This window comes from Acartia tonsa, chromosome 7 (assembly GCF_053477335.1).
Source record: "Acartia tonsa isolate MP-2025a chromosome 7, ASM5347733v1, whole genome shotgun sequence".
Lineage (NCBI taxonomy): Eukaryota > Metazoa > Arthropoda > Copepoda > Calanoida > Acartiidae > Acartia > Acartia tonsa.
The window spans coordinates 13030605-13056250 of record NC_137266.1 but is presented as its reverse complement, the minus strand read 5'-3'; the positions used below and the strand labels follow the sequence as shown (position 1 = coordinate 13056250).

The 25646-nt window shown below is 32.0% G+C and overlaps 3 protein-coding genes across 17 annotated transcripts in view; all 3 read left to right on the top strand.

The window, feature by feature from the left end:
* The window catches only part of LOC145324880 (locomotion-related protein Hikaru genki-like), a 251714-nt gene extending 237278 nt beyond the window's left edge, over positions 1 to 14436 (top strand). Inside the window, exons 2-24 of the mRNA XM_080167589.1 lie at positions 4838 to 4976; positions 5362 to 5448; positions 5919 to 6021; positions 6191 to 6268; positions 6525 to 6584; positions 7099 to 7171; positions 7523 to 7603; positions 7978 to 8066; positions 8390 to 8511; positions 8783 to 8910; positions 9248 to 9345; positions 9504 to 9616; positions 10002 to 10090; positions 10470 to 10560; positions 11258 to 11329; positions 11596 to 11654; positions 11776 to 11866; positions 11982 to 12043; positions 12352 to 12463; positions 13047 to 13181; positions 13510 to 13591; positions 13963 to 14052; positions 14298 to 14436. Coding sequence (XP_080023715.1) covers positions 4878 to 4976; positions 5362 to 5448; positions 5919 to 6021; positions 6191 to 6268; positions 6525 to 6584; positions 7099 to 7171; positions 7523 to 7603; positions 7978 to 8066; positions 8390 to 8511; positions 8783 to 8910; positions 9248 to 9345; positions 9504 to 9616; positions 10002 to 10090; positions 10470 to 10560; positions 11258 to 11329; positions 11596 to 11654; positions 11776 to 11866; positions 11982 to 12043; positions 12352 to 12463; positions 13047 to 13181; positions 13510 to 13591; positions 13963 to 14052; positions 14298 to 14413 — 2130 coding nt within the window. The 5' untranslated portion in view covers positions 4838 to 4877 and the 3' untranslated portion in view covers positions 14414 to 14436. The remainder of the gene's footprint in view (positions 1 to 4837; positions 4977 to 5361; positions 5449 to 5918; positions 6022 to 6190; positions 6269 to 6524; positions 6585 to 7098; positions 7172 to 7522; positions 7604 to 7977; positions 8067 to 8389; positions 8512 to 8782; positions 8911 to 9247; positions 9346 to 9503; positions 9617 to 10001; positions 10091 to 10469; positions 10561 to 11257; positions 11330 to 11595; positions 11655 to 11775; positions 11867 to 11981; positions 12044 to 12351; positions 12464 to 13046; positions 13182 to 13509; positions 13592 to 13962; positions 14053 to 14297) is intronic.
* A 222-nt stretch (positions 14437 to 14658) lies between these two features.
* LOC145324884 (uncharacterized) lies at positions 14659 to 24870 on the top strand. 2 transcript variants are annotated; one of them, XM_080167598.1, is made up of 20 exons: positions 14659 to 14832; positions 15216 to 15302; positions 15729 to 15813; positions 16265 to 16327; positions 17619 to 17699; positions 18017 to 18082; positions 18500 to 18595; positions 18950 to 19078; positions 19637 to 19720; positions 19908 to 19955; positions 20216 to 20304; positions 20449 to 20563; positions 20843 to 20967; positions 21369 to 21436; positions 21852 to 21942; positions 22167 to 22453; positions 22699 to 22777; positions 23316 to 23397; positions 23700 to 23789; positions 24697 to 24870. In XM_080167598.1, the coding sequence occupies exons 1-20, from the start codon at positions 14659 to 14661 to the stop codon at positions 24774 to 24776; spliced, it is 2019 nt and encodes a 672-aa protein (XP_080023724.1). In that variant the 3' UTR covers positions 24777 to 24870. The 2 variants fall into 2 exon arrangements, with proteins under 2 accessions (XP_080023724.1, XP_080023722.1); XM_080167596.1 differs by having other exon boundaries at positions 18014 to 18082.
* Positions 24813 to 25646, top strand: part of LOC145324876 (uncharacterized) — a 33460-nt gene continuing 32626 nt past the window's right edge. For 11 of the 14 annotated variants that reach the window (XR_013881343.1, XM_080167586.1, XM_080167578.1 and 8 more), the window contains exons 1-2: positions 24814 to 25044; positions 25149 to 25238. Coding sequence is in view for 13 of the 14 variants with exons in the window: in XM_080167586.1 (XP_080023712.1) it covers positions 24814 to 25044; positions 25149 to 25238 (321 nt within the window). In the remaining variant the exon portion in view is untranslated. Of the gene's footprint in view, positions 25045 to 25148; positions 25239 to 25646 lie in introns of all 14 variants that reach the window. The other 3 variants (XM_080167579.1, XM_080167581.1, XM_080167580.1) reach the window with 3 other exon arrangements.

The following is a 25646-nucleotide window of genomic DNA, read 5'->3' as shown; positions in this document are numbered from 1 at the left end:
ATCTCTCAAAAAATCTTCACGTCCGAGCATCTTTGTTTTAGTTTTCTTTATATGGTAGGATTTTAAGCTTACAAATAAAAGTTTTTGACCATAAAATGGGGGTGTTTTAATTGTAATCAGTTACTGGCATTCGTTGTGCCCAAACTAGATTTATAGTATATTATATTTATATTTTACTTTAATGTGCCCAAAATAATAAATAACTGACCGATTATAGGTAATTCTTTGGTAGAAGGAATTTTCATACGAAAAAATTAGCAGTCTACCCAGCCAAACTTTTTGCTAGAATGGTCGCATGCTACGTTTTTGATATATCTAAGAGAAGCTTTTTGCAAACTTTTGTGAGCTCGTTTGATGGTAGCAAGCTAGAATTTGCGAGCTCCTACGATTACGCTAGTGGCTTGCTACCTCATAAATTATCAGATTTTCTACTAACATTACAAATACTAGCTAGCTTCCATCAAACGAGCTCAAAAAAGTCCGAAAAAAAGTTACTCTTAGAGATATCGAAGAACTAAGCATGCTACCATTCTAGCAAAAAGTTTGACTGGGATGAGAGTGATGATTGTAAACGACAAGACAAGCGAACATTAGCACTTGTAGAGTGCCAGAACTAAATAAGCAAAGTATAAGTACTTAAAGTTGTTAGGCCAAAGAAAAACAAAACGTTGTCATAAAACTTTTTGGGACTAGAGTAATAGAAAGCTTAATGTCCCTCTCTCTTTGACCATAATCCTTATTCCATTGATCAAAGACGACATTCTCAAAAAGTGGACTTATTTTCTCCTATTTTTTATTTCTTTTCCATTCCTCTTCTAAAAAATGAAATTATAAGTTATTTTTGGAGTTCAATAAAAGAAAGATAATATTTTTGCCGCACATTTGGTAAAATTATGAAAAACTCTTGTTTTTATCTATTTTTCCTGACCTAAAATTAGGAGAAAATGTTGCTGCAGAAAAAGACCTGCCGAAAGCTAGGCTGCGCGTACAAAGACCGCGTCAAATTTTAGTTAGCAAAACAACAACAACAACATCAAAACAAACTTTATTTTATAAAAATATAAATAAATGAAAAGAATTATAAATATTAATTTAGAATATTATTCTTTAAAAAAAGAAATATCTATACAATTTAATAATTTTGATTATGGTTACAAATTGAGAAGTTTAAGATAGAATAATTTATTAAAATATTTATTTTGTCGTTTTTTTTCTCAAGTTGTAGTTCAAAATAAAAGATCAAATTTGTGACTTATTGATTTTTTGTGACAAAAAAATCCATATTGCAACTTTGAAAAGTTTTTTTCTAAGTCATAATTGATTTCATTATTATGGTATTGTGGTAAATTTTATAAAAAATAAACTGATACGTTTACATTATTGATAAAATCAGATTTCATGTTTTCCAGCCATAAAATAAATTTTAATATTATAAGCTCAAAATTATATATGTTTTGTATTGCAGGCTCTAGATTTTGTTGGATTAAACATTTTTACAAGAACGTTTGAGCAATATATATGTATATTACATTGACATGGTGGTCTACAAATCGTAGCTTCAATTTAAAGGAGAACCATATCAGTTGAGTGGTTAGCAAGATTCTCCGATAGACAAGGACACAAACATATTTCCTGTTTCTTTTATATGTGGATATGAATATTTACCTACTTAAATGATGTTGTAACATTAATTCATCAACAAGGGGGGGGGGGCGTAATGACATAAGCTCTTAAACCGTGAGCAAAATGGTCTAAATATTGAGCTAGACCCTTCAAACTTGGTATATAAGCCTAGTCCTATAGGTATTACATCTAAATGGCAAAAAAATCCAAAATTTTTTATTTTTAGGTTAGGTTAGGTAAGAAAAACCCTGCGGAAATGGGGTTTTTAAGGCTTTTTTTGGTCTATTTTGATGTGGAAACTTGCCTTAAATTGTTTTCTCTTAGGGTTTTAACTTAAATACACTGTATCTATTCATATGGACATTATTGAAGATGATTCAGCAAGTCGGGGACCGACCCCAGGGGGCTAGGTGGGTGGCCCGCAGGGGTTAAGATCATTTTTCCCAATATATTTGTTGTGATACATCAAATTATAGGTTTCTTAGGTCAAGGAACTCAAATTCAGAGCTAAAATAAGCATTAGACTAATCTGAAGCTAGCCCCAGCGGGCTAGGTTGGTGGCCCGCAGGGGTTAAGTGCATTTTTTCTAATATTTATCTTGTTATATATCAAACTATAGGTTTTTTAGGTCAAGAAACTCAAATTCTGAACGAAAATTAGCATTAGACTGACTTGAAGCTAACCCCCCCGGGCTAGGTTGGTTTTCTGCAGGGCTTAAGAGCATTTACCTAACCTAACCTAGAAACTTACTTATATTTTCACAGGTTTTTTTTCTTGAATAAACTGTGTCTATTAATGAAGACTTTATTTAAGATGATCCAGCAAGTCGGGGACAGACCCCAGCGGGCTAGGTGGGTGGCCCACAGGGGTTAAGTGCATTTTTTCCAATATATATGTTGCGATACATCAAATTATAAGTTTTTTAGGTCAGTTAACTCAAATTCAGAGCTAGAATTAGCAAAAGACTAATCTGAAACTAGCCCCAGCGGGCTAGGTTGGTGGCCCACAGGGGTTAAATACATTATTTCCAATATAGATCTTGTTCTATATCAAAATAAAGGTTTTTAAGGTCAAGAAACTCAAATTCAGAGCTAAAATTGGCATAAGACTTACCTGAAGCTAACCCCTGCGGGCTAGGTAGATTTTCCACAGGGCTTATGTGCATTTTACCTAACCTAACCTAGAAACTTACTTATTCTTTTTTGTTTTTTTCCTTGAATAAACTGTGTCTATTAATGAGGACATTATTTTAGATAATCCAGCAAGTTGGGGACCGACCCCAGCGGGCTAGGTGGGTGGCCCACAGGGGTGTAGTGCATTTTTTCTAAAGTATGTGTTGTCATACATCAAATTATAGGTTTTTTATGTCAAGAAATTCAAATTCAGAGCTATTTTAAGCATTAGACCGACCAAAGGCTAACCCCCGCGGATTAGGTGGGTGGCCTGCAGGGGTAAATTTTCCAAATTATGTGTTATACATCAAACTATAGGTTTTTAAAGTCAATTTGGAGCTAAAAAAACACAATAGCAACCTGATGCTAGTTTTTTTGTGGTATGTGGTATACATTAAATTAAAAAATTGTATCCTATTAGCATATTAAATTCTTCCACCGCTAACATTGTACTATCAAAATTTAAATTCTTTCAAATATATGCCATATAAATGTAGTTTAACCAATTAACCAGGAAAAAATATGCAGTTCACTAAATTAAGTTCAAATGCATTTTGTGAAACTACCCCTTTGAATTTCTGGATCTAAAAAACCTATAATTTTATGTATGACAACTAAAAATGCACTTAACCCCTGCGGGCCACGCACCTAGCCTGCTGGGGTCTTAAATCTTAAATAATGTTCTAATAAATAGACACAGTTTATTCCAGAAAAAAACCATAAAAAAACAAGTAAGGTTCTAGGTTAGGTTAGGTAAAATGCACTTAAGACTTGCAGGCAACCCACCTAGCCCGCTGGGGCTAGCTTCAGATTAGTCTGATGCTTTTATTAGCTGTAAATTTGAGTTTCTTGACCTTAAAAACCTATAGTTGGATGTATGACAACACATACTTTAAAAAAAAATGCATTTAACCCCTGAGGGACACCCACCTAGCCCGCTGGGGTCGGTCTTCGACTTGCTGGATCATCTGAAATAAGGTCCTCATGAATGGACAGTTTAAAAAAAAATATTAAACGTAAGTTTCTAGGTTAGGTTAGGTAAAATGCACTTAAGCCCTGTGGGCTACCTATCTAGCCCGCTGGGGTTAGCTTCAGATTAGTCTAATGCTTATTTCAGCTCTGAATTTGAGTTCTTTGACCTAAAAAACCTATAATTGGATTTATCACAACATATATATTGAGGAAAATGCACTTAACCCCTGCGGGCCACCCACCTAGCCCGCTGGGGTCGGTCCCCGACTTGCTGGATCATCTTAAATAAAGTCTTCATTAATAGACACAGTTTATTCAAGAAAGAAACCTGTAAAAATATAAGTAAGTTTCTAGGTTAGGTTATGTAAATGCTCTTAAGCCCTGCAGAAAACCAACCTAGCCCGGGGGGGGTTAGCTTCAGGTCAGTCTAATGCTAATTTTCGCTCAGAATTTGAGTTTCTTGACCTAAAAAACCTATAGTTTGATATATAACAAGATAAATATTAGAAAAAATGCACTTAACCCCTGCGGGCCACCAACCTAGCCCGCTGGGGCTAGCTTCAGATTAGTCTAATTCTTATTTTAGCTCTGAATTTGAGTTTCTTGACCTAAAAAACCTATAATTTGATGTATCACAACAAATATATTGGGAAAAATGAACTTAACCCCTGCGGGCCACCCACCTAGCCCCCTGGGGTCGGTCCCCGACTTGCTGAATCATCTTCAATAATGTCCATATGAATAGATACAGTGTATTTAAGTTAAAACCCTAAGAAAAAACAATTTAAGGCAAGTTTCCACATCAAAATAGACCAAAAAAAGCCTAAAAACCCCATTTCCGCAGGGTTTTTCTTACCTAACCTAACCTAAAAATAAAAAATTTTGGATTTTTTTGCCATTTAGATGTAATACCTATAGGACTAGGCTTATATACCAAGTTTGAAGGGTCTAGCTCAATATTTAGACCATTTTGCTCACGGTTTAAGAGCTTATGTCATTACGCCCCCCCCCCTTTACATTTTTATAGTAAAATTATGGGGTTTCTGAATCCAACAATACTTAACTTACAGAAACAATGAAAACAAAACTATAGTTTTAAAACCTATAAATATGAAGTTTAAGAGTAACTCTATTTTAACCTGGATTCTGGAGGAGGTAAAGCACCAGCAGGACGGCATTAACATCAATCCTGTAACAATTATTTGCAAGGTAATCATTAAATTTTCGATTTATTGAAGATTATAATGAAAAAATCCTTATTGAATGGTAGCAACTACACGTAGTTAAATGTTAAACAATTTGACAATGTTTATCAACGCAGCTTCTCTATAGACTATGAAATGTTCATTTACCCTTTCCTGGTAGTCCTACCAAACATCTCGGTTATAAGGAATTTTTTCTGATACAAATTAAAAAGTTACACCCATATTGAAGTGTGAAATCGCCCGATAGTTACCTGGGAAGTGCTATTGTTTTTTAAACGGTTATGAAGATTGGAATGGATAAGCAAACAAATGATTGAAATGTGTTTTTATTTTATTTATTATTTATATATTTATTTTATTTATATTTTAGAATTATATATTTTCTTTAGAACGGAGAAAGAGTTACAACGTGCAGTGTCCTACTAACAGCAATATCTCCTTATCTTGCTCACATATTTGATTATGTAGATAATGAGGTACACTTTTTTAATGTAACGACAAACGGTGATAGAGATGGCAATTTAGCTATTTTAGCTGAAGGATGGGGTCAAATATGACCATTTGAACTATAAATTGTATTGGTACCCAAACAGCATTCCCTTATTGGTTAGCTTGAAATTTTTTGGTATTATAAAATTCTGCTTGGTTGGTTTGAACTAGCAATGTCCAAACTTCCCAACCAATAATTTAAATAGGTATACAGAAGGGGATTATTTTTTATTATCATTGGGGATTTGCATAAATTTTTTTCTAAACCCTAAAGATCCATTGAAATGAATTAAACAATCCCACAAGAAAGTCGCTTTTTTTTGTGGTAGGCCAATGAGGCTACCCCTTTCTCCTTTGAAGTTGACTAATTTCCATACAATCTCTTTTTTATTGTTTATTGTTATTTTACTCTTAAGAACCCAAGTAGGGTCATAGTAAGAATTCTTACTTTATTTAGGAGCTCGTTATATTATTGCCCGAAGTGGACTCTGCTGTCCTGTCAAATTTCTTGAATTGGATTTTGGCCAAAAAAAATCACACAGACCGTTCGTTTTTGTCAGGTACTTCATAACTGTAAAGACACTATTAAAAGAATATATCAACAGTACATCGTTTTATTGTAATTTATGCTAGATTTTTTATGTGATTCCAACTTTAGACATCACAAATTGTATTATATTTTTGTGTTATTTTGGATGTAAAATATTTTTTACTAATAATTCTATTTAGATAAAAATATATTTTCTGCTTTGGATGGAGTTTTTTGGACAATTGACAAATCCCGAGTAATATTTCCTCTAAAATCAGGTTCAGTAATTAAATACAATTTTTTTTATAGAAATATTAGACAATACCTCCATCCTCAAAGTGTTAAGGGACCATAATCTATTTTTTCCTCTTACTTGTATTTAATATTTATTTTAGGTTAGGTAGAGTTAAGTACAGAAAAAAGGTATTATGATATAAAAAATTATACCTTCTTATGACTCCTTTATAAAGTTTCGTATCTCCTTTTTAAACTTACCGATATATTCACAAGGAGAAATAAAAATATTTTTTTTAGCTGAACCTGGTATTTTGGACACCTTCTTAACATTTATAAAGTGCGAGGATGATGTCGCAGGCAGGAGGAGTTACAAAATATTTATATAAAAGATAGACTTACTTTACATAAAAATTGTAGAGTGGAAATGCTATTAATAAGAGTTTTTTTCTTTTACTAGTTTTGACAGTATTGGACGGCTTGTAATTAATATGATGGTCCAATAAAAACTCAAGGTACTGGGGCTTACTTTTTTGGGCGTGCTTTTATTTTAGATCTTGCAGAAATATGTATCATGAATTTTTGGGATTTAAGGGAAACAATTTTGTCCTTGGATTAATATGTGTTCAAAGGGTCAAAAAATTTCGATGGACCTTTTATTTTTATCGCTCAGCTAATATTTGGATAGAATGAAAAAGGAAGGGGACTTTGGGCTGTCCTCAAAGTTTTGAAATAACGTTTTAATATTCGTTGGCACAACAACTTTGGGGACATTTATTGAATTTTGTGTATCATCATTTGTGAATGTAAACCAATTTATCACCCATTGTTTTGACCCTTTAGATCTCTTAATTTTTGTAACTTTTTGCATCAGATGAAGATTTCAAGCTATCCGCCTTTAGAGACTCACCAATACAAACTACAGAATTTGATAATTTAGAAAATAGGAAATTTATTAGAAGCACTGTAATTTTTTTTATTTGGAAATTATTTTAAAAAGCTGCTTTGTATTTATAGAATAGCAATAGTTCTTAATGGAAAAATGTTAGAATTAAATAACTATCCTAAAGTCATTGTTTTCAATGTTGAAGTATACGCAAGTTTTATGTCTGAAGCTTAAGAATTCAATAGCTAAATAACCGATTTAGTTTTTCCTCTTAAGAAAGCTACACATTACTTCCTTCCTGGATTTAGGCTCTTATTTTTAGTTTAAGACTTGGGGTAGTTTTTAAGCTATTTTTCTGCCACTTTCTTTCTTCGAAACAAATACATTGCTTCTATTTATATTTTAACTTTAGACCAATTGATATAGCAGATACCTTTAGCTTAAGCAAAGAAAATAACAAAGCCAAATCAAAAAAGAAGAGAGCTAACAAAAGGTAGAACAAGGAATAAGTAAAAAACAAGGATGACAACATCCATAAAAGCGAAACTCTGAGTAAGAAAGAAAAAAGTTCACTGACACAGAACTGAAAGTAGAAACTAAATGTATAACTTCAAAGTTTTAACAAAAATGTTGGCAAATTGTTTCATAACTGCCTAAATACAGGATACTGTTTATGAACTTATTTAAATTTTGTGGACTTATTATGATTAGAGAGATGCTTTGCTTATAACATTTTACTTTGTTGTATTAAATACTTCAACAAATCTACATATACAAAATATACAAGTACATACTTAACTATAAATTATAGAGTTTCTACTCTTCTTTACCCTAGCTTTTTACTTATTTGTTAATTTTTGTAAAAAGGACAAGTGGGAAGAATGACAAGGAAAATGTTGTTGATGGGAGCGGAGTTACCAAAAAGAATATTAAACAAGATATAGACGATGTAGAAGGTAAAAAATGTATAATTTATTACTTACTCGTTTGATGGCGCTTGGTTGCAAAAAGGCTTAAGTTACGTCTATATCATTACAAAAATAAAAAATACATATTTTTTGGTTCTCAAGAGATTTTGTGCTTATAAAATAAAGTTATTCCATTAATTAAAATATATCTGATAATTTCTTGTCATTTTTATGTTCCATGGATCTTCAAAACAATTGCCTCTCTAAGGTAATTTGCAGTCGTTCTATGATACAACCTAGTTTTTTTATAAGACTTTTTTTGTTGTTTCAAAAACTACGTAGGTAATTATTTTTAAAATTCAACTTTTTAGATGAAAAACCCAGAAAGAGATCTCTTACGAAACCAGATCAATCTCGAATAGTAGCCAAGAAATCTAAGCTTAAGGAGGAGGGAGACATTATAGAAAGCCACTCTGTAGATGATGACTTAAGTGTAAGTTCAAAATATTATTATTTATCAGCTATCAGGGGTTAAAGTTTTCATTGGGAAGGATTAATTATCGTTTACGATCCTCTCATTGTAACCAGGGATAATTGTAACATTTTAATCTAATATTACAATTTTTGTGTTTTAGGAAGGGCACATTATTTTACCCTCTCCGTCAAATTAAAATTATCAGTTTGTGCAGTGCATGCGTCTATACAGTATACATATAGAGACAGTATGTAAGTTTTTTTAAAATTTATAAACTAACCATTTTAAGGATGAAAGTTTTGAACCCGACGTCTCCAATGGCGACCAAACTGACTCCGAACAAGATTCTGACAATGATTACATAGAAAATCCGCGAACAAAAAAAGCAAAATCCTCTAAAACTCCTGAAGTCAAAAGGTCTTGAAAATTTATTTTATCAAAATTTTATTTGATTATATAGGAGTGGGTAAGGGTTGCTGTAATTTAGTATACCATTGAACTGTAACGAAACTGCGTTTGAACCGTTGCTGCCGCTGAAAACCCTAATCATCTGACGAAATTAGACCAACCTATTTATGAACTTAACATAGGTTTGGTTAAGCTTTAGTATGTTTGCAATGTGTAGTGTTACATCCTAATTATGTGCACCCTGTTTTAGCAACTCTTCGAGTATTGATAATAAATATCACATTAATATATTTTTTCTTTCTTTTGGAAAGCCTCAGGCTAATTGAATAAAAAATTTTTATCTCAGGGTAAAGGATCAAGGCAGAAAAGGAAAGAAAAAGAATCGTCGAGTTTTTGTAAATATTGCAGATCTGCCTCAAAATGCCGAATATCAGATTGGACAGGAACTTTTATCGTTATTAACAACCTAATTTTCTTGTTAAGTTTTTAAAAATTCTAGGCTTTAATTTTACTAAATTTGTTATTTTGGAATAATCAAAATCAATATTTTAAAGGACATTCTCTGCTTTATATTACTTTTTATTGATAAATGTGACTGCAGGCTAAGCTAAAGGCAGCCCTGGAGGATCCAAGCATCCTGACAGATCCTCGCCAGCTTTGGTATGAATATCACAATCATCCTGCAAATATGAAGTTCAGTGTTGTTAAGCCTAAGGTGAGTTACGTAGGGATATTTTGTGTGAAGAAATATTAATATTTATACATATTTTTTTGTTAAATCTAAAATATTTGGTTTTATTCTTTAAAAATCTTCCTTTAATTAAGATTTTTGTCATTGTTGTTCCATTTATAGAGAAAAAAGATCTATAGAATAGATGTATATACAGACAACTACCCCCCTTACTTTTTTAAAGACCTCTTTCGTCTGCTTCTAAATTATTTTCTGCTACTTGGCTGTGTTAATATAAGCGACACCATTGGTTGATTTTCAATGACCCAATAGAAAGGTTGCACAAGGCGGTTGCGATGGGGAGATACACCCTTTCTCCTTCTAGTGTTTTACTCTAATATTGAGAAACTAATATTTGTATTTTATTTAGTTAATATGTCCCAAGTGTTCGCTGAACTGTCCCATTAACAGCAAAGGACAAGTTTTCTTCAATCACATTCGTAGTCATAAAATCAGGAAAGATTATTTATAAAAGGTTACAACTTTTTTATTTATGATTATTGATTATAGAGTAGCTTCACGAAAAATATTCTTATGGATAATTTTAACTTTGTAGACAGATATAATGATGAGTTACAATCATGTCAGTGGCGTAAACATAGGTTTTGTTAGGGGTGTATTTAATGAGGTTATAAAAAAGGGGAAAGTCATAATTCCCAATTTCAATTTTAAGGGATGTATTGACAATGACATCCCCCTATATCTTCCCTTCCTTACGGTAATTGTTACAATCCTAGGAAGGAATTAAAGAATGATTTGTTACTTTTTTAAATTGGCCTGAGTATGAAAGGTAATCTACCTATGTTGAAAATATTTTATAAATAATCTTGTACAGGAATTATTCATGTCCGTGTAGGCCGAAGGGTGGATCTTTTCCAGCCCTCAAACTTCACATTGAGTCCTCACATTGGAACTGGGAAAAGTGCCAGGTATGACAAAGTTGTACCATGGGTAGATTTAAAACTTTTTAATTATGCAGTTAGTAGCTTTAGAATAATAACAATTAAATCTGATACTAAAGCATCAAACCATATAGTTTGTTTAAAACCTTTTGTCAAATCAAAATGAACACTAATTTCAATACCATTATGTATATTTTTTTTAATTAATGCTAACTATTGTACAATTGCGTTGGAGGCAAATAAATATATCACATCCTTAAATAATTTCATGGGGCGTCGTAGCTCAGTGGTAACGCACTGAGTTACGGTGATGAGAGTTCGAGTTCTAGTCCCTATGTGGCAACTCGAATTTCTCGGTTGAATACATTCACGCAACTTCCCCTGGTTGTGTAAGAAGGGGATAATTGAGTAAGTTTGGATACTTAATAGTCACGTACATAATATCAGTACTACCCTTATCCCAAGCTCCTCTGCGGAGAGCGTCATTCATTACGGTGACTTAATTTGGGACACCTGCCATACTCGGCGAGGGTGAGGTAATAATGAGTAGCTCTCATGAGATAGCGGGTCAAGTCATAATGTGCTTGAACGTGGAGCTTGATAGCCCTAGTGGCTAGACAAAAGTGTCTCAGCCTACTCCATGACTACTTAGGTCCAAACCCTAAGAGACTATGGCTAATCAATCAATCAATCAAATAATTCCACTAATACTTTCTTTTGGCAGGTATGTCCGGACTTTGTTGACCCTGAGAAAATGGCGGGACACATGCTAAGAAAACACAATCAATATAATAAGGCAGGAATTAATGGAATAAGAAATTCTCAGTCCTTTCCTAACATTGTTTATAATGTAACTAATATGCTAAAAAAAGAATAATAATTATTTTTTAGTTTAGATTTAATTTCTACAAAAGAACTTTTTTGTATGGGAGGGATCAAATGTTAATTTATCTGCCATCCATTAGCCTAAAAGTTTACTACTGCTTTGACAATATAAATTTTTTGATAAGTTTTTTTCCACAGTGTCAAATTACCTACTTATTCCTGGATTTTAAAAACAAGGACACTGTTTGCCCTGACTGCGGAGCTACTTATGGATCTTTAAATTTCAAGGACTTTAGGTACGTATTCATATATTATTTCACTTATTTATTATTCAATCTCTGATTATGCCTTTTCATTTGTTTAAGCTATTAAAGATATCCTAATGGACAGACAATGAGCCCCCTATTCACATTTCAGAATGCACATGGAGTACCACAAGGCTGACAAGTTCACCTGTGACTGCCAGATCCTGTTCGAGAATAGAAAACAAAAATTACATCACATGCAGGTTTGTTAAAATCATCCTATAAATTTAAAACCCAGTAATTTTCATTGCTTTAATAGTGTTATTTTGTGCATTTTTTTCTGATTTTTATCTGATGACAATTGTTGTAATCTTGCAGGTTGAGCATTTGAAAGAGCTGTTTGGTTGTGATAAATGCCACACTGTTTGCATAACTCAGGAACACATTAATTTAGAATCTTTATAAAAGGAGGAGGCGTAATGACATCTAAACGTAAACAGTGAGCAAAATGGTCTAAATATTAAGTAAGATTCTAGAAACTTGGTAATTAAGCATACCTAGTCCTATAGGTACTATATCTAAATGAAAAAAAAATTGAAAATTTTATTTACAGGTTAGGTTAGGTACGAAAAAAACCTGCGGAAATGGAGTTTTTAGGCCTTTTTTGGTTAGTAACAAAGCTTGTATGTAATTAAGGACTAATTATCCCTATTTAATTTAATTAATGTGTTCACATTGAAAACTAGGATGATCTGGATCAGCACAACAAGTTGAAGCACTCTGATAAAGGAACAAAGCAATGTCCTATTTGTGATATTTGTGGCTATGTTTGTAAGGGAGATAAACCATGGCTTTTAAGGGTAAGGAAAATATTTCCAGTATGGCTTCGGAACCGATTAATATCCGCTGGATTAGGACCGATTCCAAGCCATACTGAAAAATCATTTTATAGCATCGTATTACAGACAATTTTCCACGAAATTTTAATGAATTTCATAAAATTAATACAAGTTTTGTTAGAACAAGCCTTCAGCCCCTCGAGACTGACTTGACAGGTTTTCATCTTGTAATATTTCATTTTGTTTTCCGCGAAAAGCTGTCTATGATACAATGCGATTGATCACTATTTGGAATACTCGTTTCAGAGTCATCATTATCATGAAAATACGATGAATAACAATTATTTTATTTTATTTACTCATCTATATAACAATATATCCATAGATCTATTTCTCTATATATTTACGAAATATATCTATACTACATCCTTTAATTCATCTATCCATCTCTAAATTAATATAACTAATGATCCATCCATGCAACTAAATATTCATCTATATCTATATGTATCTGTCTATCTATCTAGTGGCACAAGGAACGTATGCATGACCCAGTATTATTGGACTGTACTATATTCTCTGAACTATGTATCTATCTATCTAGTGGCACAAGGAGCGTATGCATGACCCAGTATTATTGGACTGTACCATATGCTCTGCAAAGATGAACGCGTCTGCCCTGAAAGACCATATGAAGCATCATGCCAACGCTGGGGTTTGTCAAGAATGTGGAGCTCAAGTAAGAAATTGTTTCTCAAGAAAATATGACTTCTTGTCACCTAATATTTTATCAAATTTTAGAACCGATTCCGAGCCATAGTGAAATATGATATTCTGTATTATAGACAATTTTCCATGTATAGTAAAATAAAAATCATAAAATCATTTAGCTGTTCCAGGACTTCGGCTCCTCAGAGCCAGCAAAACTTAAACTTTTTTCATTTTACTATTCATGGAAAGCTGACTATAATACGATACTATAAATAACTATTATGTTTCATTTCTATTTACCTATTTATTGATGTCTAAAGCAGTAAATCTAATAACCAATGAAAAATAAAATATAGGTTCAAAATGTGAAGCGCCACATGAAGGCTCGGCATAGGCCAACAGAACTGATGAAATACCAATGTGAATTTTGTACAAAAGGTACCTATGTAACATGTTTTTTATTTTAAGTTGTCAGCTAAAGTTAGTATTCATGTGATATATGCAACTTGTATGGCTGTCTTGTTTTTACAAAAAATATCATGCCAACTATTTTAGTGGTGCATAAATGCTAGTTATTTAGGTATTGTAATACAAAACTATGTAAGATGGTATTCTTGTAACTTATGCTTGCAATCGTTTATCTGAAATTGTGTCTTTTCTCATCACAAATTAGGCATTTTTCGACGTAAAAAACAGACTGGTAATTATTAAGTTCTTTTGATTATCTTCATAGCTAACCAATATTTATTATGTACTATGTATTCTTTATCAATACTTATACTTTTTATCATCAAATATACATTTTTTAGCATTCCAGTATTCCCGAGATATTAAGCGACATATGATGAGCGCTCATCTGAAAGAAAGACCTTACAAATGTAGATATGGCTGTGAATTTGGTAAGTATTTGTTCTTGGTTTCTTTCTTTTATTCAAAATAAAGCGCTTTTTAATATTCATGCATAACATAACAGCAGTAGATACAATTTTAAATGCAGTTTCGGTAAAGAAAAAATGATAAAACCATTTTTTCATTTTTCCCTTTCTTGGGAAAAAAAACTAGAAAAATATGGGGAAGGGGTTAAAAAAAATGAATAAAAAACAGTTTACCTTTTGAAATAAATTGAAAAATGTTTTTTTTCTAGCTTACAATGACAGTAGCAACAGGAATCAGCACGAGAAGAAGAAGCATGGACAAATATTTACGTCTAAAACTCTAGAAACTGTCAAAGACGAGCTTCCGGCGGCTTTGAATGCTTAAAATGTAGATTTCTTTACTGGTCAATGTCTTAAAAGTTTGAAGATTTCTGAACTGAATCTCATTTTAATATGACTTAATGTCAACTAAACTAATTAACTAAAAAAAGTTTTGTCATGTTTTACATCTTATGTTCCTTGTTTTGTTATGGTTTTATTGTATTAGTTATTATAAAATCAATTAAATTTTAGATTAAAATGTAAAAGATGTATAGATTGTAGCAGAAGGCTTTAGAAAATCTTTGGTAAATGATAGGAAACAAAATGGCGGACCTCGTTGACGACTGTTTAAAAATGGTTGAAACAGAGAAAATGGCGCCAATTATTGCACAGAAGCTGCAGATTGACCAAGGAACTATAGTGGCATGGATTCTGGAAGAGATTAGAACTAGTCGCAGTGATCTTATAACAATAGTTTGTAAGGTAAGGAGATATTGGAGTTATCAAAAAATGTAATATTAGAGTGAGATTTTATTAATTTTGTGATTGAAATTTAGGTTCATGTAAAGAAAACGAAGTAGCGGGTTTCGTCGTATTTTCACAGTAGCCTTTCTTCTTTTTCTAGCACATGCAGGGTCTATTTCCTAACCCTGCGGGGCAAGAATTAACATCTAGTTAACCCAACCTAACCTAAAATAATCTAGCAAAAGCTACTGTGAAAATAAGGCGAAACGCGTTACTTAGTCTTCATTCCATAATCCGAAATTTACTTTATCAGGCAAATGATTAAAACAAAAATAGCATTAGTATTACTTTATATTAAAACATTAAGTATACAGAAATATAACCCCAAAATATTATTATAGGATGGTTTAAGATTGCAAGTTTCGGGACTGCTTTTGGCTGCTATATCTCCAAATATGGCTAGAATATTCAAAAACGTTGATTTTGAGGTAAAACAGAATCACTTTCTTAATTAATGTTAAAGTATATTATTTGGTATTGTCAAGTAAGATTGAGCAGAACTCTTATGATGTCAACTTTCCACTATTTTTAGTTTCTCTTTAATCAAATATCGTTTCATTTTCTTTAGTGATATATTTTTAAGAAGCGATACTGAAAAAATTTAGATTATTCTTAGCCATACTGAAAATTCATATATAGCATCGAATTACAGAAAATTTTCCACTAACATTAAAATAAAAATCATTAAATAATAGCAATTTTGGTAGCCAGTGCCTACGGCCTCCTCAGGTCTAACAAAACTGGTTTTAATCTTTGACAAAGTTGTCTATAATACGATGCGATAGATAGATATTCCTTGTTATTTAATTTTTCCTTTCAACAACACAGCATGGTATATTTGTTTTAATTTTCAGGGCTGTTTGTTATTAATGCCAGAAATCGAAGCACACGCAATCAATCAACTTATCAACAAAACATTTGAGATGTCGGTTGTTACAGGTTTGTAAATAATTGTGAAAAACTGATATTTAATGAGAAAAAAAAGACATGAGCTGTGTGCAACACTTTCCACAGTGTGGGGTCCCTGTCCCGATTCTATATTGGGTCTTTGAAATCAACTAATATAAACACAGCCGAGTCTATAAAAAGAATAGAAAGCAATTTGCAAGCAGGTGAAAAGGGTCTCCACACTTGGGGCAGGTAGTTTTCTGGAATCCCTATACATTTATTTTACTGATATTATGAGCAAATATTGATTAATAAGTGAAATTGTCGTTATGGCTGTAGTAAAACATCTTGAGATATGGAGCATTAAAATACTGACTAGGTAGTAAATTAAGATTTTTAAAATCACTAAAAACAATCAAGATACCAAAACATTCGCAAGAAAACGGATGCATGAACAGACTCTTACTAGAGTAGCTGCGCTACTAAACATTCTTTTATTTAGATCAAGAAATACTCAGTGACTTGATGGAAATATTCTGGAACTCAAAATCCTTTGTTAAAGACGGTAAGAAAGTTTTATCTGATTTTAGACAAATGAATACAAATTAATCTTAAAGGGACTGTGAACGTAAATTTTTCTCATCTTAATATCAAATATTAACATTATCTCATTCATAATATCTCACAGATAGAGCAAAACGTGCTTTTGTTTGCTTAAAAAACGGCTTTTTCCGACGATTTTTATAAGGTACGGGGAAAGGAAGAAATTTTCCGTATTATATAAAATGTGCATTAAATTGCTTTTTTCTCCCATTATAGCTAAAATTAAACTTTTTCACATAGTTCTAGATTTTTCCTAACAGTTAAGCTGACTTTTAACATAATCCTTGCTTTAATCCAATGTATAGTTACTTAGAAATTGATAAAATAAGCAATATTTTTTTATTGAAAACCAAATACAATAACAAAGCCAGAAACAGGTTTTTTATTAGTATCCAATTAACTTTAAATGGCCCATCTCTCGCCCACCTTTAATTACAAATTTGTAAATAATAAAGACGCAATATTTCTTTATAAACAGTCTGATAAAAGTGTAAACTAATTCTCCAAAGTGGGTTATTTATTGTTCAACACAATAAAAAAGGATATTATTATTTTATATAACCTATGAGATTCAACCCTTTGTAGACAGTAAGGTATTTTTTTGTCAATAATACGAATTTAAAATATGTCTTTATTACCTAATTACTACGTTATAAAAAAACGAATTGGCAATTTTATAGCATAAAATAAATCCTTAACAGTAAGTAAATTGTTTCAACTATATATGACAAGTTAAATATCCCTACAAACATTATAAGAAACAAAAACGTTCAGATTTTCCCTGTTTTTTCCTTTTTCCCTCTCAAAATACCATAAAATCAAGGCATTATTTCTGGATATTTTTGTGAATAGGACATTTTTGGTTGATCAGTGTAGTGAAATGTGCTTAGTAAATGTTAAGATTTGATAATCAGATGAGAAATTTTTACGTTCACACTCCCTTTAACTCCACCTACCCTTCCCTCAGGTCCCTGTAGAGACCTCCAGGTGCGCAGCCTTTAGTAGCAAATATACGTAACATTGGTTTGTTAAATCATGAGAGTGAAGTTTGAATACTTCTCCTTGTCAGCCCCCCCCCCCCACAAAAAAAGGTTGGACGTCCTTAATGGTTAATTTACCTATCAATTAACCATTGACAACAACCAAGTATAACTAAGAAGGGTGGTTCTGCTAATTTAAAAATGTGATAGGTAATGAAGTTTAAAAATATAAATAAGCATTTTCTTTTTCCTTTAATTAAAAAAATTGTTTAGAGAAAGACGAGTTAATGTCATCTATTAAAGAGAAGAATGGTAGAAATGGAGATGCTCTCGGATTTAATTTTAATGATGAAGGTATACCTAATTATATAATATTTAGCACAATAAAGGCAATCCTTATTTTGCAGTGAGTGAATGTAAATAATACAGTTAGTTCTTCGGGATTGTTGCTAAACTTTACCTAGTGTTTATTTTAGTGTATTTATGAAATTTTTATTTAACTAAAAATAAATTACAAATCTTTAAAAATACTTCTTTTATGCTTAATTTAGGGTTGAAAGTTCCTGCCTTTTAGAAACCATTAGAATCAAGGGGTTTTGACTGTATTTTTTCTTGTTCACTGATCATTCCAATTGTTACATTTTTATTTAATGGATTGTTTTTTATAGAAGATGAGGTGAAGTGTGAATTGTTGGAAGACAATGAAGATATAAACATGTTTTATGAAGATGGCGAAGGTAAAAATATTTTTCATAAAACTTTTTATTAGTTTTTTTAATTTTTAAGTCAAACTATTCCTTTGTTCATTTATATCTTAAAGTGTATAAGAATCAGGGAGGGAGGGTACACTAGTCCTTATTATTTATTACACTAGTCCTCAAAGTTTTACAATAACATTTTCATATTTGTTGCCTTTACAGCTTTTTAAAATTTTGATTGGTTTGTTCATTTGAGTGCCCAAACGTTTCAACTACTATTTGTAATCTACAGAAGTGTAGTTTAGTGTTTCATCATTGGAGATGTACACCAATTTATTGGCCATTGTCTTATCCCTTTAGATCCCTTATAAAGAATCTTAAGCTTTGGAATTTATAAATTTGAAGGATGTCACCTGCCATACTTTCTATACATTATACATACATATCTATTTTAAGGTGATTATGAATCCGTGCAAAACGGTGTGTACCTGAAAGAGAACAATGTTGATAAGATAGAAGAGATGGAGGAAGAGGAAAATGACACTGCTCTCAGTAAGAATAATTCCTCTTAAATTTATCAATTTTTATAAAAGTAACAGGGTGTAAGTTGTATCATGTTTTGTATGTTTGTAAGTACCGAAGGATTTCGCATACCACTGATTCGATATTATAGGTTCTTGGAAGATTTATAACTACATATTTTTTGGAGGGTACCACGACCCACCCCTCACAAAAAAGGTTTTAAAAAGATTAAGTTTAATGAAATTGTATTGCAACAAACCTTAGTTCTCCTATTGCAGATGCTACTTTTATACAGCAAACAGTCTGAGAACGTATGGACTTTCCCTATTTATCTAATAGTTTTAGCTCATGAAAATAAAGATAATAAAACTATTTACAATAAAGATAAAAGAAGAAGGCGTGGTAGAAAAAGAAAAGATGAAACAAATAGAAAAATTAAGAAGAATGGTGCCAAGAAACAACGGGTCAAAAGTAATGGCATTCTAGAGAATATAGAGAAAGAAGAAATTTTAGGTATTATTTGTTTTTTCTTAATTTTAGTTTTTAAATACCCCATAGGTAGCTTGGAAAGGAACTAGCGGCTTCGCCCCTAGCCTCTAGGGGCTTCACCCTATGAGATAAGGGGAAGTCAACCCTCCTATATAGAATTTGTATGTGGTAATCCGAGCCGCAGTGTTCTTGCGGCGGGCGTAATGGTAGGTAAATACCTAAAAAAATAGGTACATATAAAAAAGGGGTTGGGGGGGTTGGGGGTGTCTCACCCACCAAGAAATTAGCCTTAAACCACTATAGGACCAGTAGGTATATTAGTAGAATCCAATCGGTTCAGTGGTTACCGAGATCTTAAGGGACGGACAGAAATAAAGCTACTTTGTATTATAGGTATTAAACATTTTTTTTGGTACACAGCTAAAAGTAATATGGAGATAAACTTACTATGGGGACAAACGTACTTGGGGACATCTCTTAAGTAAAGCGTTCTAGGATTTTTTATTTTTAAATCTTCTAAAATGTTCGAATTGTAGAATCTGTTTATTGTTCGTCGGCTGACATGAATTTTATATGTTGTAGAAAATGGAAAGCATAGAAGATCCTTGGGAAGGCAAGCTGGTAAAAGTTCCTATGTACCTGTCACTGAAACAGATCTACCCACAGGTCAGTCCTAAAATTTCCCTCAAGATTTTTGAAAAACTTATTTTTGGGTAGGTTAGACAAAATATTGTTTTGACTCTAGATGAAATATCTTTGATTTATTTAATAGAATTGTTTACGGTTTTTTTTTAATTAAAAAATTCTTGAAGTAATTATCTTTTAGCCGGATATATGTATGTTATGTTTTTAGATGAGGCATTCAGATCTGCGCAAGAGAGATTGATGGAGTCTATATTAGGTAGGTAATCAATTATCATACAGTGTATTAGGTTTTCTTAATATCATACATACAAAAAATATAAAGCTTTGCAAATTAGTTGTCCATTTGATTTGCATTTTCGAGTAAATTGAATCATTGATTGTCTCTTAAATTTTAGAGCAAATTAATTTTTAATTTTAATATAACATATGATAATCATATTTTATAACCTTTCAAACTAAGAAGTCCTGGAGTGAGACTATTTACAAAGCTCAAATTAAATTAAATTTTTAATTTAGATGATTCAAATTATACAGATCCGGCCAAGCTATGGTTTGAATATCATGGACATAACCTGGATGTTAGATTTTCTGAGTTACAACCAAAGGTATATTTATATCCACCATTCCATCTATTTAATTTTATTTTTCTATTCAGTCAGCTCTCATATATTTATCTATCTATTACAAATGATATATCAAACATATAGGTATGTAATTGTATTTTGTAATTGATTAGTTTATTTTTTTAGTTGATCTGTCCCATCTGTATGTTATCCTTTTCCCTGTATAAGAAGGGATTAATATTCTTCCTACATTTACAAAGACACAAATATCAAAACTTCAAATGTTCTTGTCTTCCAGAAGGTAAAGAATATTTTTTAATTAGTCAATTGTGGGGGAGGATGGGGCTGTTGATGGGGTGTTAATGTGACAATCTAAAACTCAAGTCAACACAGCCAAAAGCCAAAATTTTAGTTGAAAGCATAAAGAGTTAGCTGGACATCTGCATATATTTGGTACTATGTGAAACTATTAAGAAAGGACAGCCTTTAGATTTATTTGAAACAATTAAAATAATTCCCATTATCAATCTCCTGTCTGTCAATTTTTGGATGTTTAGATTTAACAAATGTAATATGATAGGAAAGTTTACAGTAAAAAGAAAGCACATACAGCAAGACCATTGGAATTGGCCACAGTGTCATATCTGTTATGACGTCATTGAACAAGAGAAAATGGCTAATCATCTCAGACATAAACATGGACAGGTATAAAATATATAATTTTACTAAACAGGAAGAACTTTCATTACGGCTTCTAAGGGTTAAAGTTACATTGTGTTTGACCTCATTTTGTAGAAAATACTGTCAATAACCCAGCGGCGAGTTAGTACCCCTGAGCTTAAGATATTATGATTTATAGGAATTATTTTATCATTATTAAATTCTGCTAGGGCCTTAACTATCTGAGCAAATGGTAAATTAGGCCTGCAAGCCGCCGTACAAACGCACAGGGTTAAATATTAAATTACATTTACATTTTCATGTGATATTAGTTAAGTTGTCACTTTGCTATACTTTTTAAAAAAGTTTTTTAAATATCAAGGCTGTATTTACCTACCTACTATTTATAGATAATTTTTTTTTAAATTAATTTTTTATTTCTCTAGGTAAACGAGACTTCAGTTTGTACAGTGTGTGGGGCTACGTTTGCCAAAGGAAAAAATAGAGAATTTAGGTAATAGAAATGATTCACTTTTACTATTTGATTCATTTATTTATTATTTACCTATATGATTTTTCTTTATTTTTCTCGCCAAAATTAGGCAATTTTCAATTATTTTAGACAAACTTTTTAAAAAAAATTTAGGGCGACCCTTTTCGACAAAAAATAAGTTTGTCTGAAATGATTCAAAATTGTTTAATTTGAAACCGTAAAAAAAATCCGGATTAAAGTAGTTTTTTGCGGCAGCAGTAATCGCAGTAGTATTTGCCCCTATTAGAGCAACAATCATGCCAAATTTTTATTGTTCTACTTCTCTTTTAAAGTCTCAGAACATTTTCCTCTACGGCAAAGAAGCATAAATGACCTCCCCTACTTTTTTTTCTAATTGAAATAGAAATTCTTTATTTCTTATCATAAAATTGTTTAGAATGCATTTGGAGTATCACAAGGCAGAGGCATTTAATTGTGAATGTGGAATTATATTTAATACTAAACTTCATAAAGTTCATCATATGCAGGTAAGGTTTTTACACAGTAGCGCAGCTACTCTTCAATTCTCTTATGTCAGTATAGTAAAATAGATATAGATCTATTAAGAGAAATCTGCAACGAATGATTCAGTCAAATTTAAGACAATCCAATAAAACTGAAATCCAATTTTGTGAAGTGTGGTTCGGTTTTAAGAAGGTAATCATTATTTTTTTAGAACTTTTTTTTAAAATGACAATAAATGTTTTTATAGGTTGAGCATATTAAAGAAATGTTGGGCTGTGAAAAATGTTATTTTGTGTGTACACAAGACAAAACAATGAAAGAACACGCCAAGAAAAAACACAAAACCGCCACTTCTACAGAAAATGGCGGTGTTGAGGATGAAACGGTGGCAGAAATGACCGTGGGTGGCGGCAAACGGTTGATTTGTGATATTTGTGGGTATGAGTGTAAGTCTAACAAAGTTGGATACCTGGAACGACACAAGGCTAGAATGCATGACCCCGTCCTGCTGGACTGTCCACATTGTCCTGCCAGGTACAAATTTGTTTTAGAAATTATAAGAAGAATAAGAAAAACATATTACCTACCTAACTTATTTCTGCTAAAAAATGTTATTATTAAATTTTTATAATTTTACTAAAAAGTTTTACATAAATTTTATCATACGGAAAATAATACTTTTTTGCCATTCCTTGTTTTTGATTTGCTTATATTTATATAAAATTTTATTAACTGGAATTTCTTTATATAAATATGGTGTTATTATTGTTTGTATTTAGGTTTAATGCATCTGGTTTAAAACAGCATGTGTTCAATACTCATGAAAGCAATGGCATTTGTAACATTTGCGGAGCTCAGGTTCGTATCTTTTAATATCTTATTAATACCAGTCCAAAAAGACTAACTTAGGATACCGAAACAATAAATTGTAATATAGGATTTCAGACATTTACTTTTTTTCATAATGGGGGAATAATGGTGTTTGTTACAGTTAGGCACATATCTTAATTTTAGAGAAAACTTGTAATAATGTAAAGAATAAGAAACGAAACATTTGAGAATTGTGCTTTTGCCATTACGTTTTTAATTAGCGGCTACGCCCTCAGAGGCCTACAGGAGCAATTAAGGAGGTGTCGATAAGTCGACCCCCAACTTCCATTTTTTATTTTAGTTATAAAAAGAAAAACTGAAAAATATTTGTTGATGATATTTCTTGGGAGGATACTCCAAAATAGTTATAAACCTTGCATTCCCATGACCCATGTGAAGCTACACTGAAAAGGAGATCCATTTTGGTTCAGCAGTTAGCAAGATCCTTCGGTACACACACACTGCTAGACATCATGTTACATTATTATGAGGATTATTTTTAACTAATAAATGATTTTATATTAAGGTGAAGAACATAAAAAGACATATGAAAAATATGCATCAGCCAAAACATTTACTCAAGTACAAATGTCAGTATTGTGATAGAGGTAAATTGATATTTAGTACTTTAGCCACTGTACAAGTAGGGTATGTCCATACGTCCGTCTGTTTGAATGATTTCAACAAAAATGTCATATTAATTTTAGTATTTTTTTTATTTTTCCAAAACTATGTTTTTTTGTTTTTTTAGGTATTATTTTACTTAACAAAATGTATACAAGGTGTAAAGACAATGGATATATAATACGTGGAATAATTGATGACAAACCTTTCCCTGTCACAATATCCACGACATATTCGATATCCATTGTTAAGACTTTCCTCTGTTAATTACCTAATATTTTTCTAGCATTTCAATGGGCACAGGATATTAAGAAGCATGTTATGAATGTTCATTTAAAAGAGAGACCATACAAATGTAGATACGGCTGTGAAGTGGGTAAGACATTTTCAGATTGTAAAGTAGCGATGCTTCTCAATAATTCGCCATAGTTAAAGTGTTGGTTAGTGTTATTGTAGTGATCTTAGTAAAGTAGTAGGTGTTTGTGTCTGAAGTTATAGTTCCTGAAATAATTTTTACGATTAAGATGTGTTTTTCAGGAAAGCTTTATAAATATTTGGTGCTTGCTTACATGTGAAGACCGGAGCTCCGAAACCCCCCCCCCCCCGCTTAGTTTTGACAAAAATCAAAAATAAGGGGGGGGGGGGTAGTTTTTTAATGTCTGGAAAACGGCAAGGAGGAAAAAAGCAAGGCAAGGCAAAGACTTAACCCCCCCCCCCCCTTACAGTCCCCATGAAAACACTTCTGATATATTCTCCTTAAGACTACCTGTTCAGGGATACATCAATTACTAAAATCAGTCAAAAAATAAGGAAATTATGCCCCAAAACATGAATATCCCTGTAATAAGGTTTCCCCTCTGGCATACTGGATTTACTTGATTTACCTCACTCAACTTTTCTGGCGTGTTGTACAGTGAAAAAACTACCCCCCCCTTATTTTTGATTTTCTTCAAAATTAAGGGGGGGGGGTTAAGTCTTTGCCTTGCCTTGCTTTTTTCCTCCTTGCCGTTTTCCAGACATTAAACCCCCCCCCCCTTATTTTTGATTTTTGTCAAAACTAAGCGGGGGGGGGGGGGGGGGGTTTCGGTGCTCCAGTCTACCACATGTAAGCAAGTACCAAATATTTTGTGTTGATTTTTAGCAAAGGCGAATGAAACTAGTCCTCTAATATTATTTTATAATAAACGAATTTTTCTATTATAATATGTTAAATTCAATTTTAACTTACATTTTACTTATATATTTTTGTTATCAAAAAAAATACAAATATTATTTTTGTTTAGCTTACAATGACAGCAGTAACAGAAACCAACATGAGAAGAGGAAACATGGAGGAATATTTTCTGCATTAAAAGATGAATAATAATCCATGCAACTCTAATCTTATAGCTTCCTTGTTAATGATTCAAGAACTAACTATGCATTTCCATATCAAAACTAAAAAGATAAATTTTCAGGTATTAAAATATTTTGACAATAATCAAAATCTTACAAAAATGAGACATAAAAAGGTTGGCAGACCAAAGAAAAATGCATATAAAACTCTGCATCAACCCAGCACTGAAGTTCTTTCCTGGATTTTAAGTGAGATGCAGGAAAACCAGGAGGATCAAATTAGAATTATTTGCAAGGTATTATTATTTATTGGGACATGAATTTGTCCCTTCATATTAAAACCTGAAATTTATAATTTAAAATTTACTTTAAACTGCACAATTTTTTTGTTTTTTTTAAGGATGGCAAAGAATTCAAAAGCTCAGGCTTATTGTTGGCAGCTGTGTCCCCATTTATTTGTCATCTTTTTAAATCTCTGGATGATTTACAGGTAATTAAATTAATTATTATCTTATTTTGATTCTAAAATAAACTCAAAGTACCTAGCTACTTTTCAAAATGTTAGATCAACCAACAAAAATTCTTTTTATAGAAAATTTGTGTATAGTCCCTTTTGTGGCAACGCCCCCTAAGGGACGTTTCTTTGTTTTTTTTTCACAGTAGGTTTTCTCTTATTTCTAGCCCCTACGGGGGGCTCTAACCCTATGGGGCAATGACCTAACCCAATATAACCTAACCTAAAATAACCTATCAAAAGCCATTTTAAAAATACGACGAATCGCCCCTTAAGGGGCGTTGCAACGAAAGGGACTATTCCCGAAAATTTCTTCTTTAGTGAGACATTTGAAAAAATTCTTTCCTATCATTCTTAACTAAAGCATTGATTAAACACTAGCAA

Bases quoted from the DNA above. Each gene is read 5' to 3' on its own strand.
- LOC145324884 (XM_080167596.1), top strand. From the start codon at position 14,659: ATGATAGGAAACAAAATGGCGGACCTCGTTGACGACTGTTTAAAAATG. The intron at 18,596-18,949 runs GTAAGAATAATT...TTTACAATAAAG, and splicing joins GGAAAATGACACTGCTCTCA to ATAAAAGAAGAAGGCGTGGT. The intron at 23,398-23,699 runs GTAAATTGATAT...ATATTTTTCTAG, and splicing joins ATGTCAGTATTGTGATAGAG to CATTTCAATGGGCACAGGAT.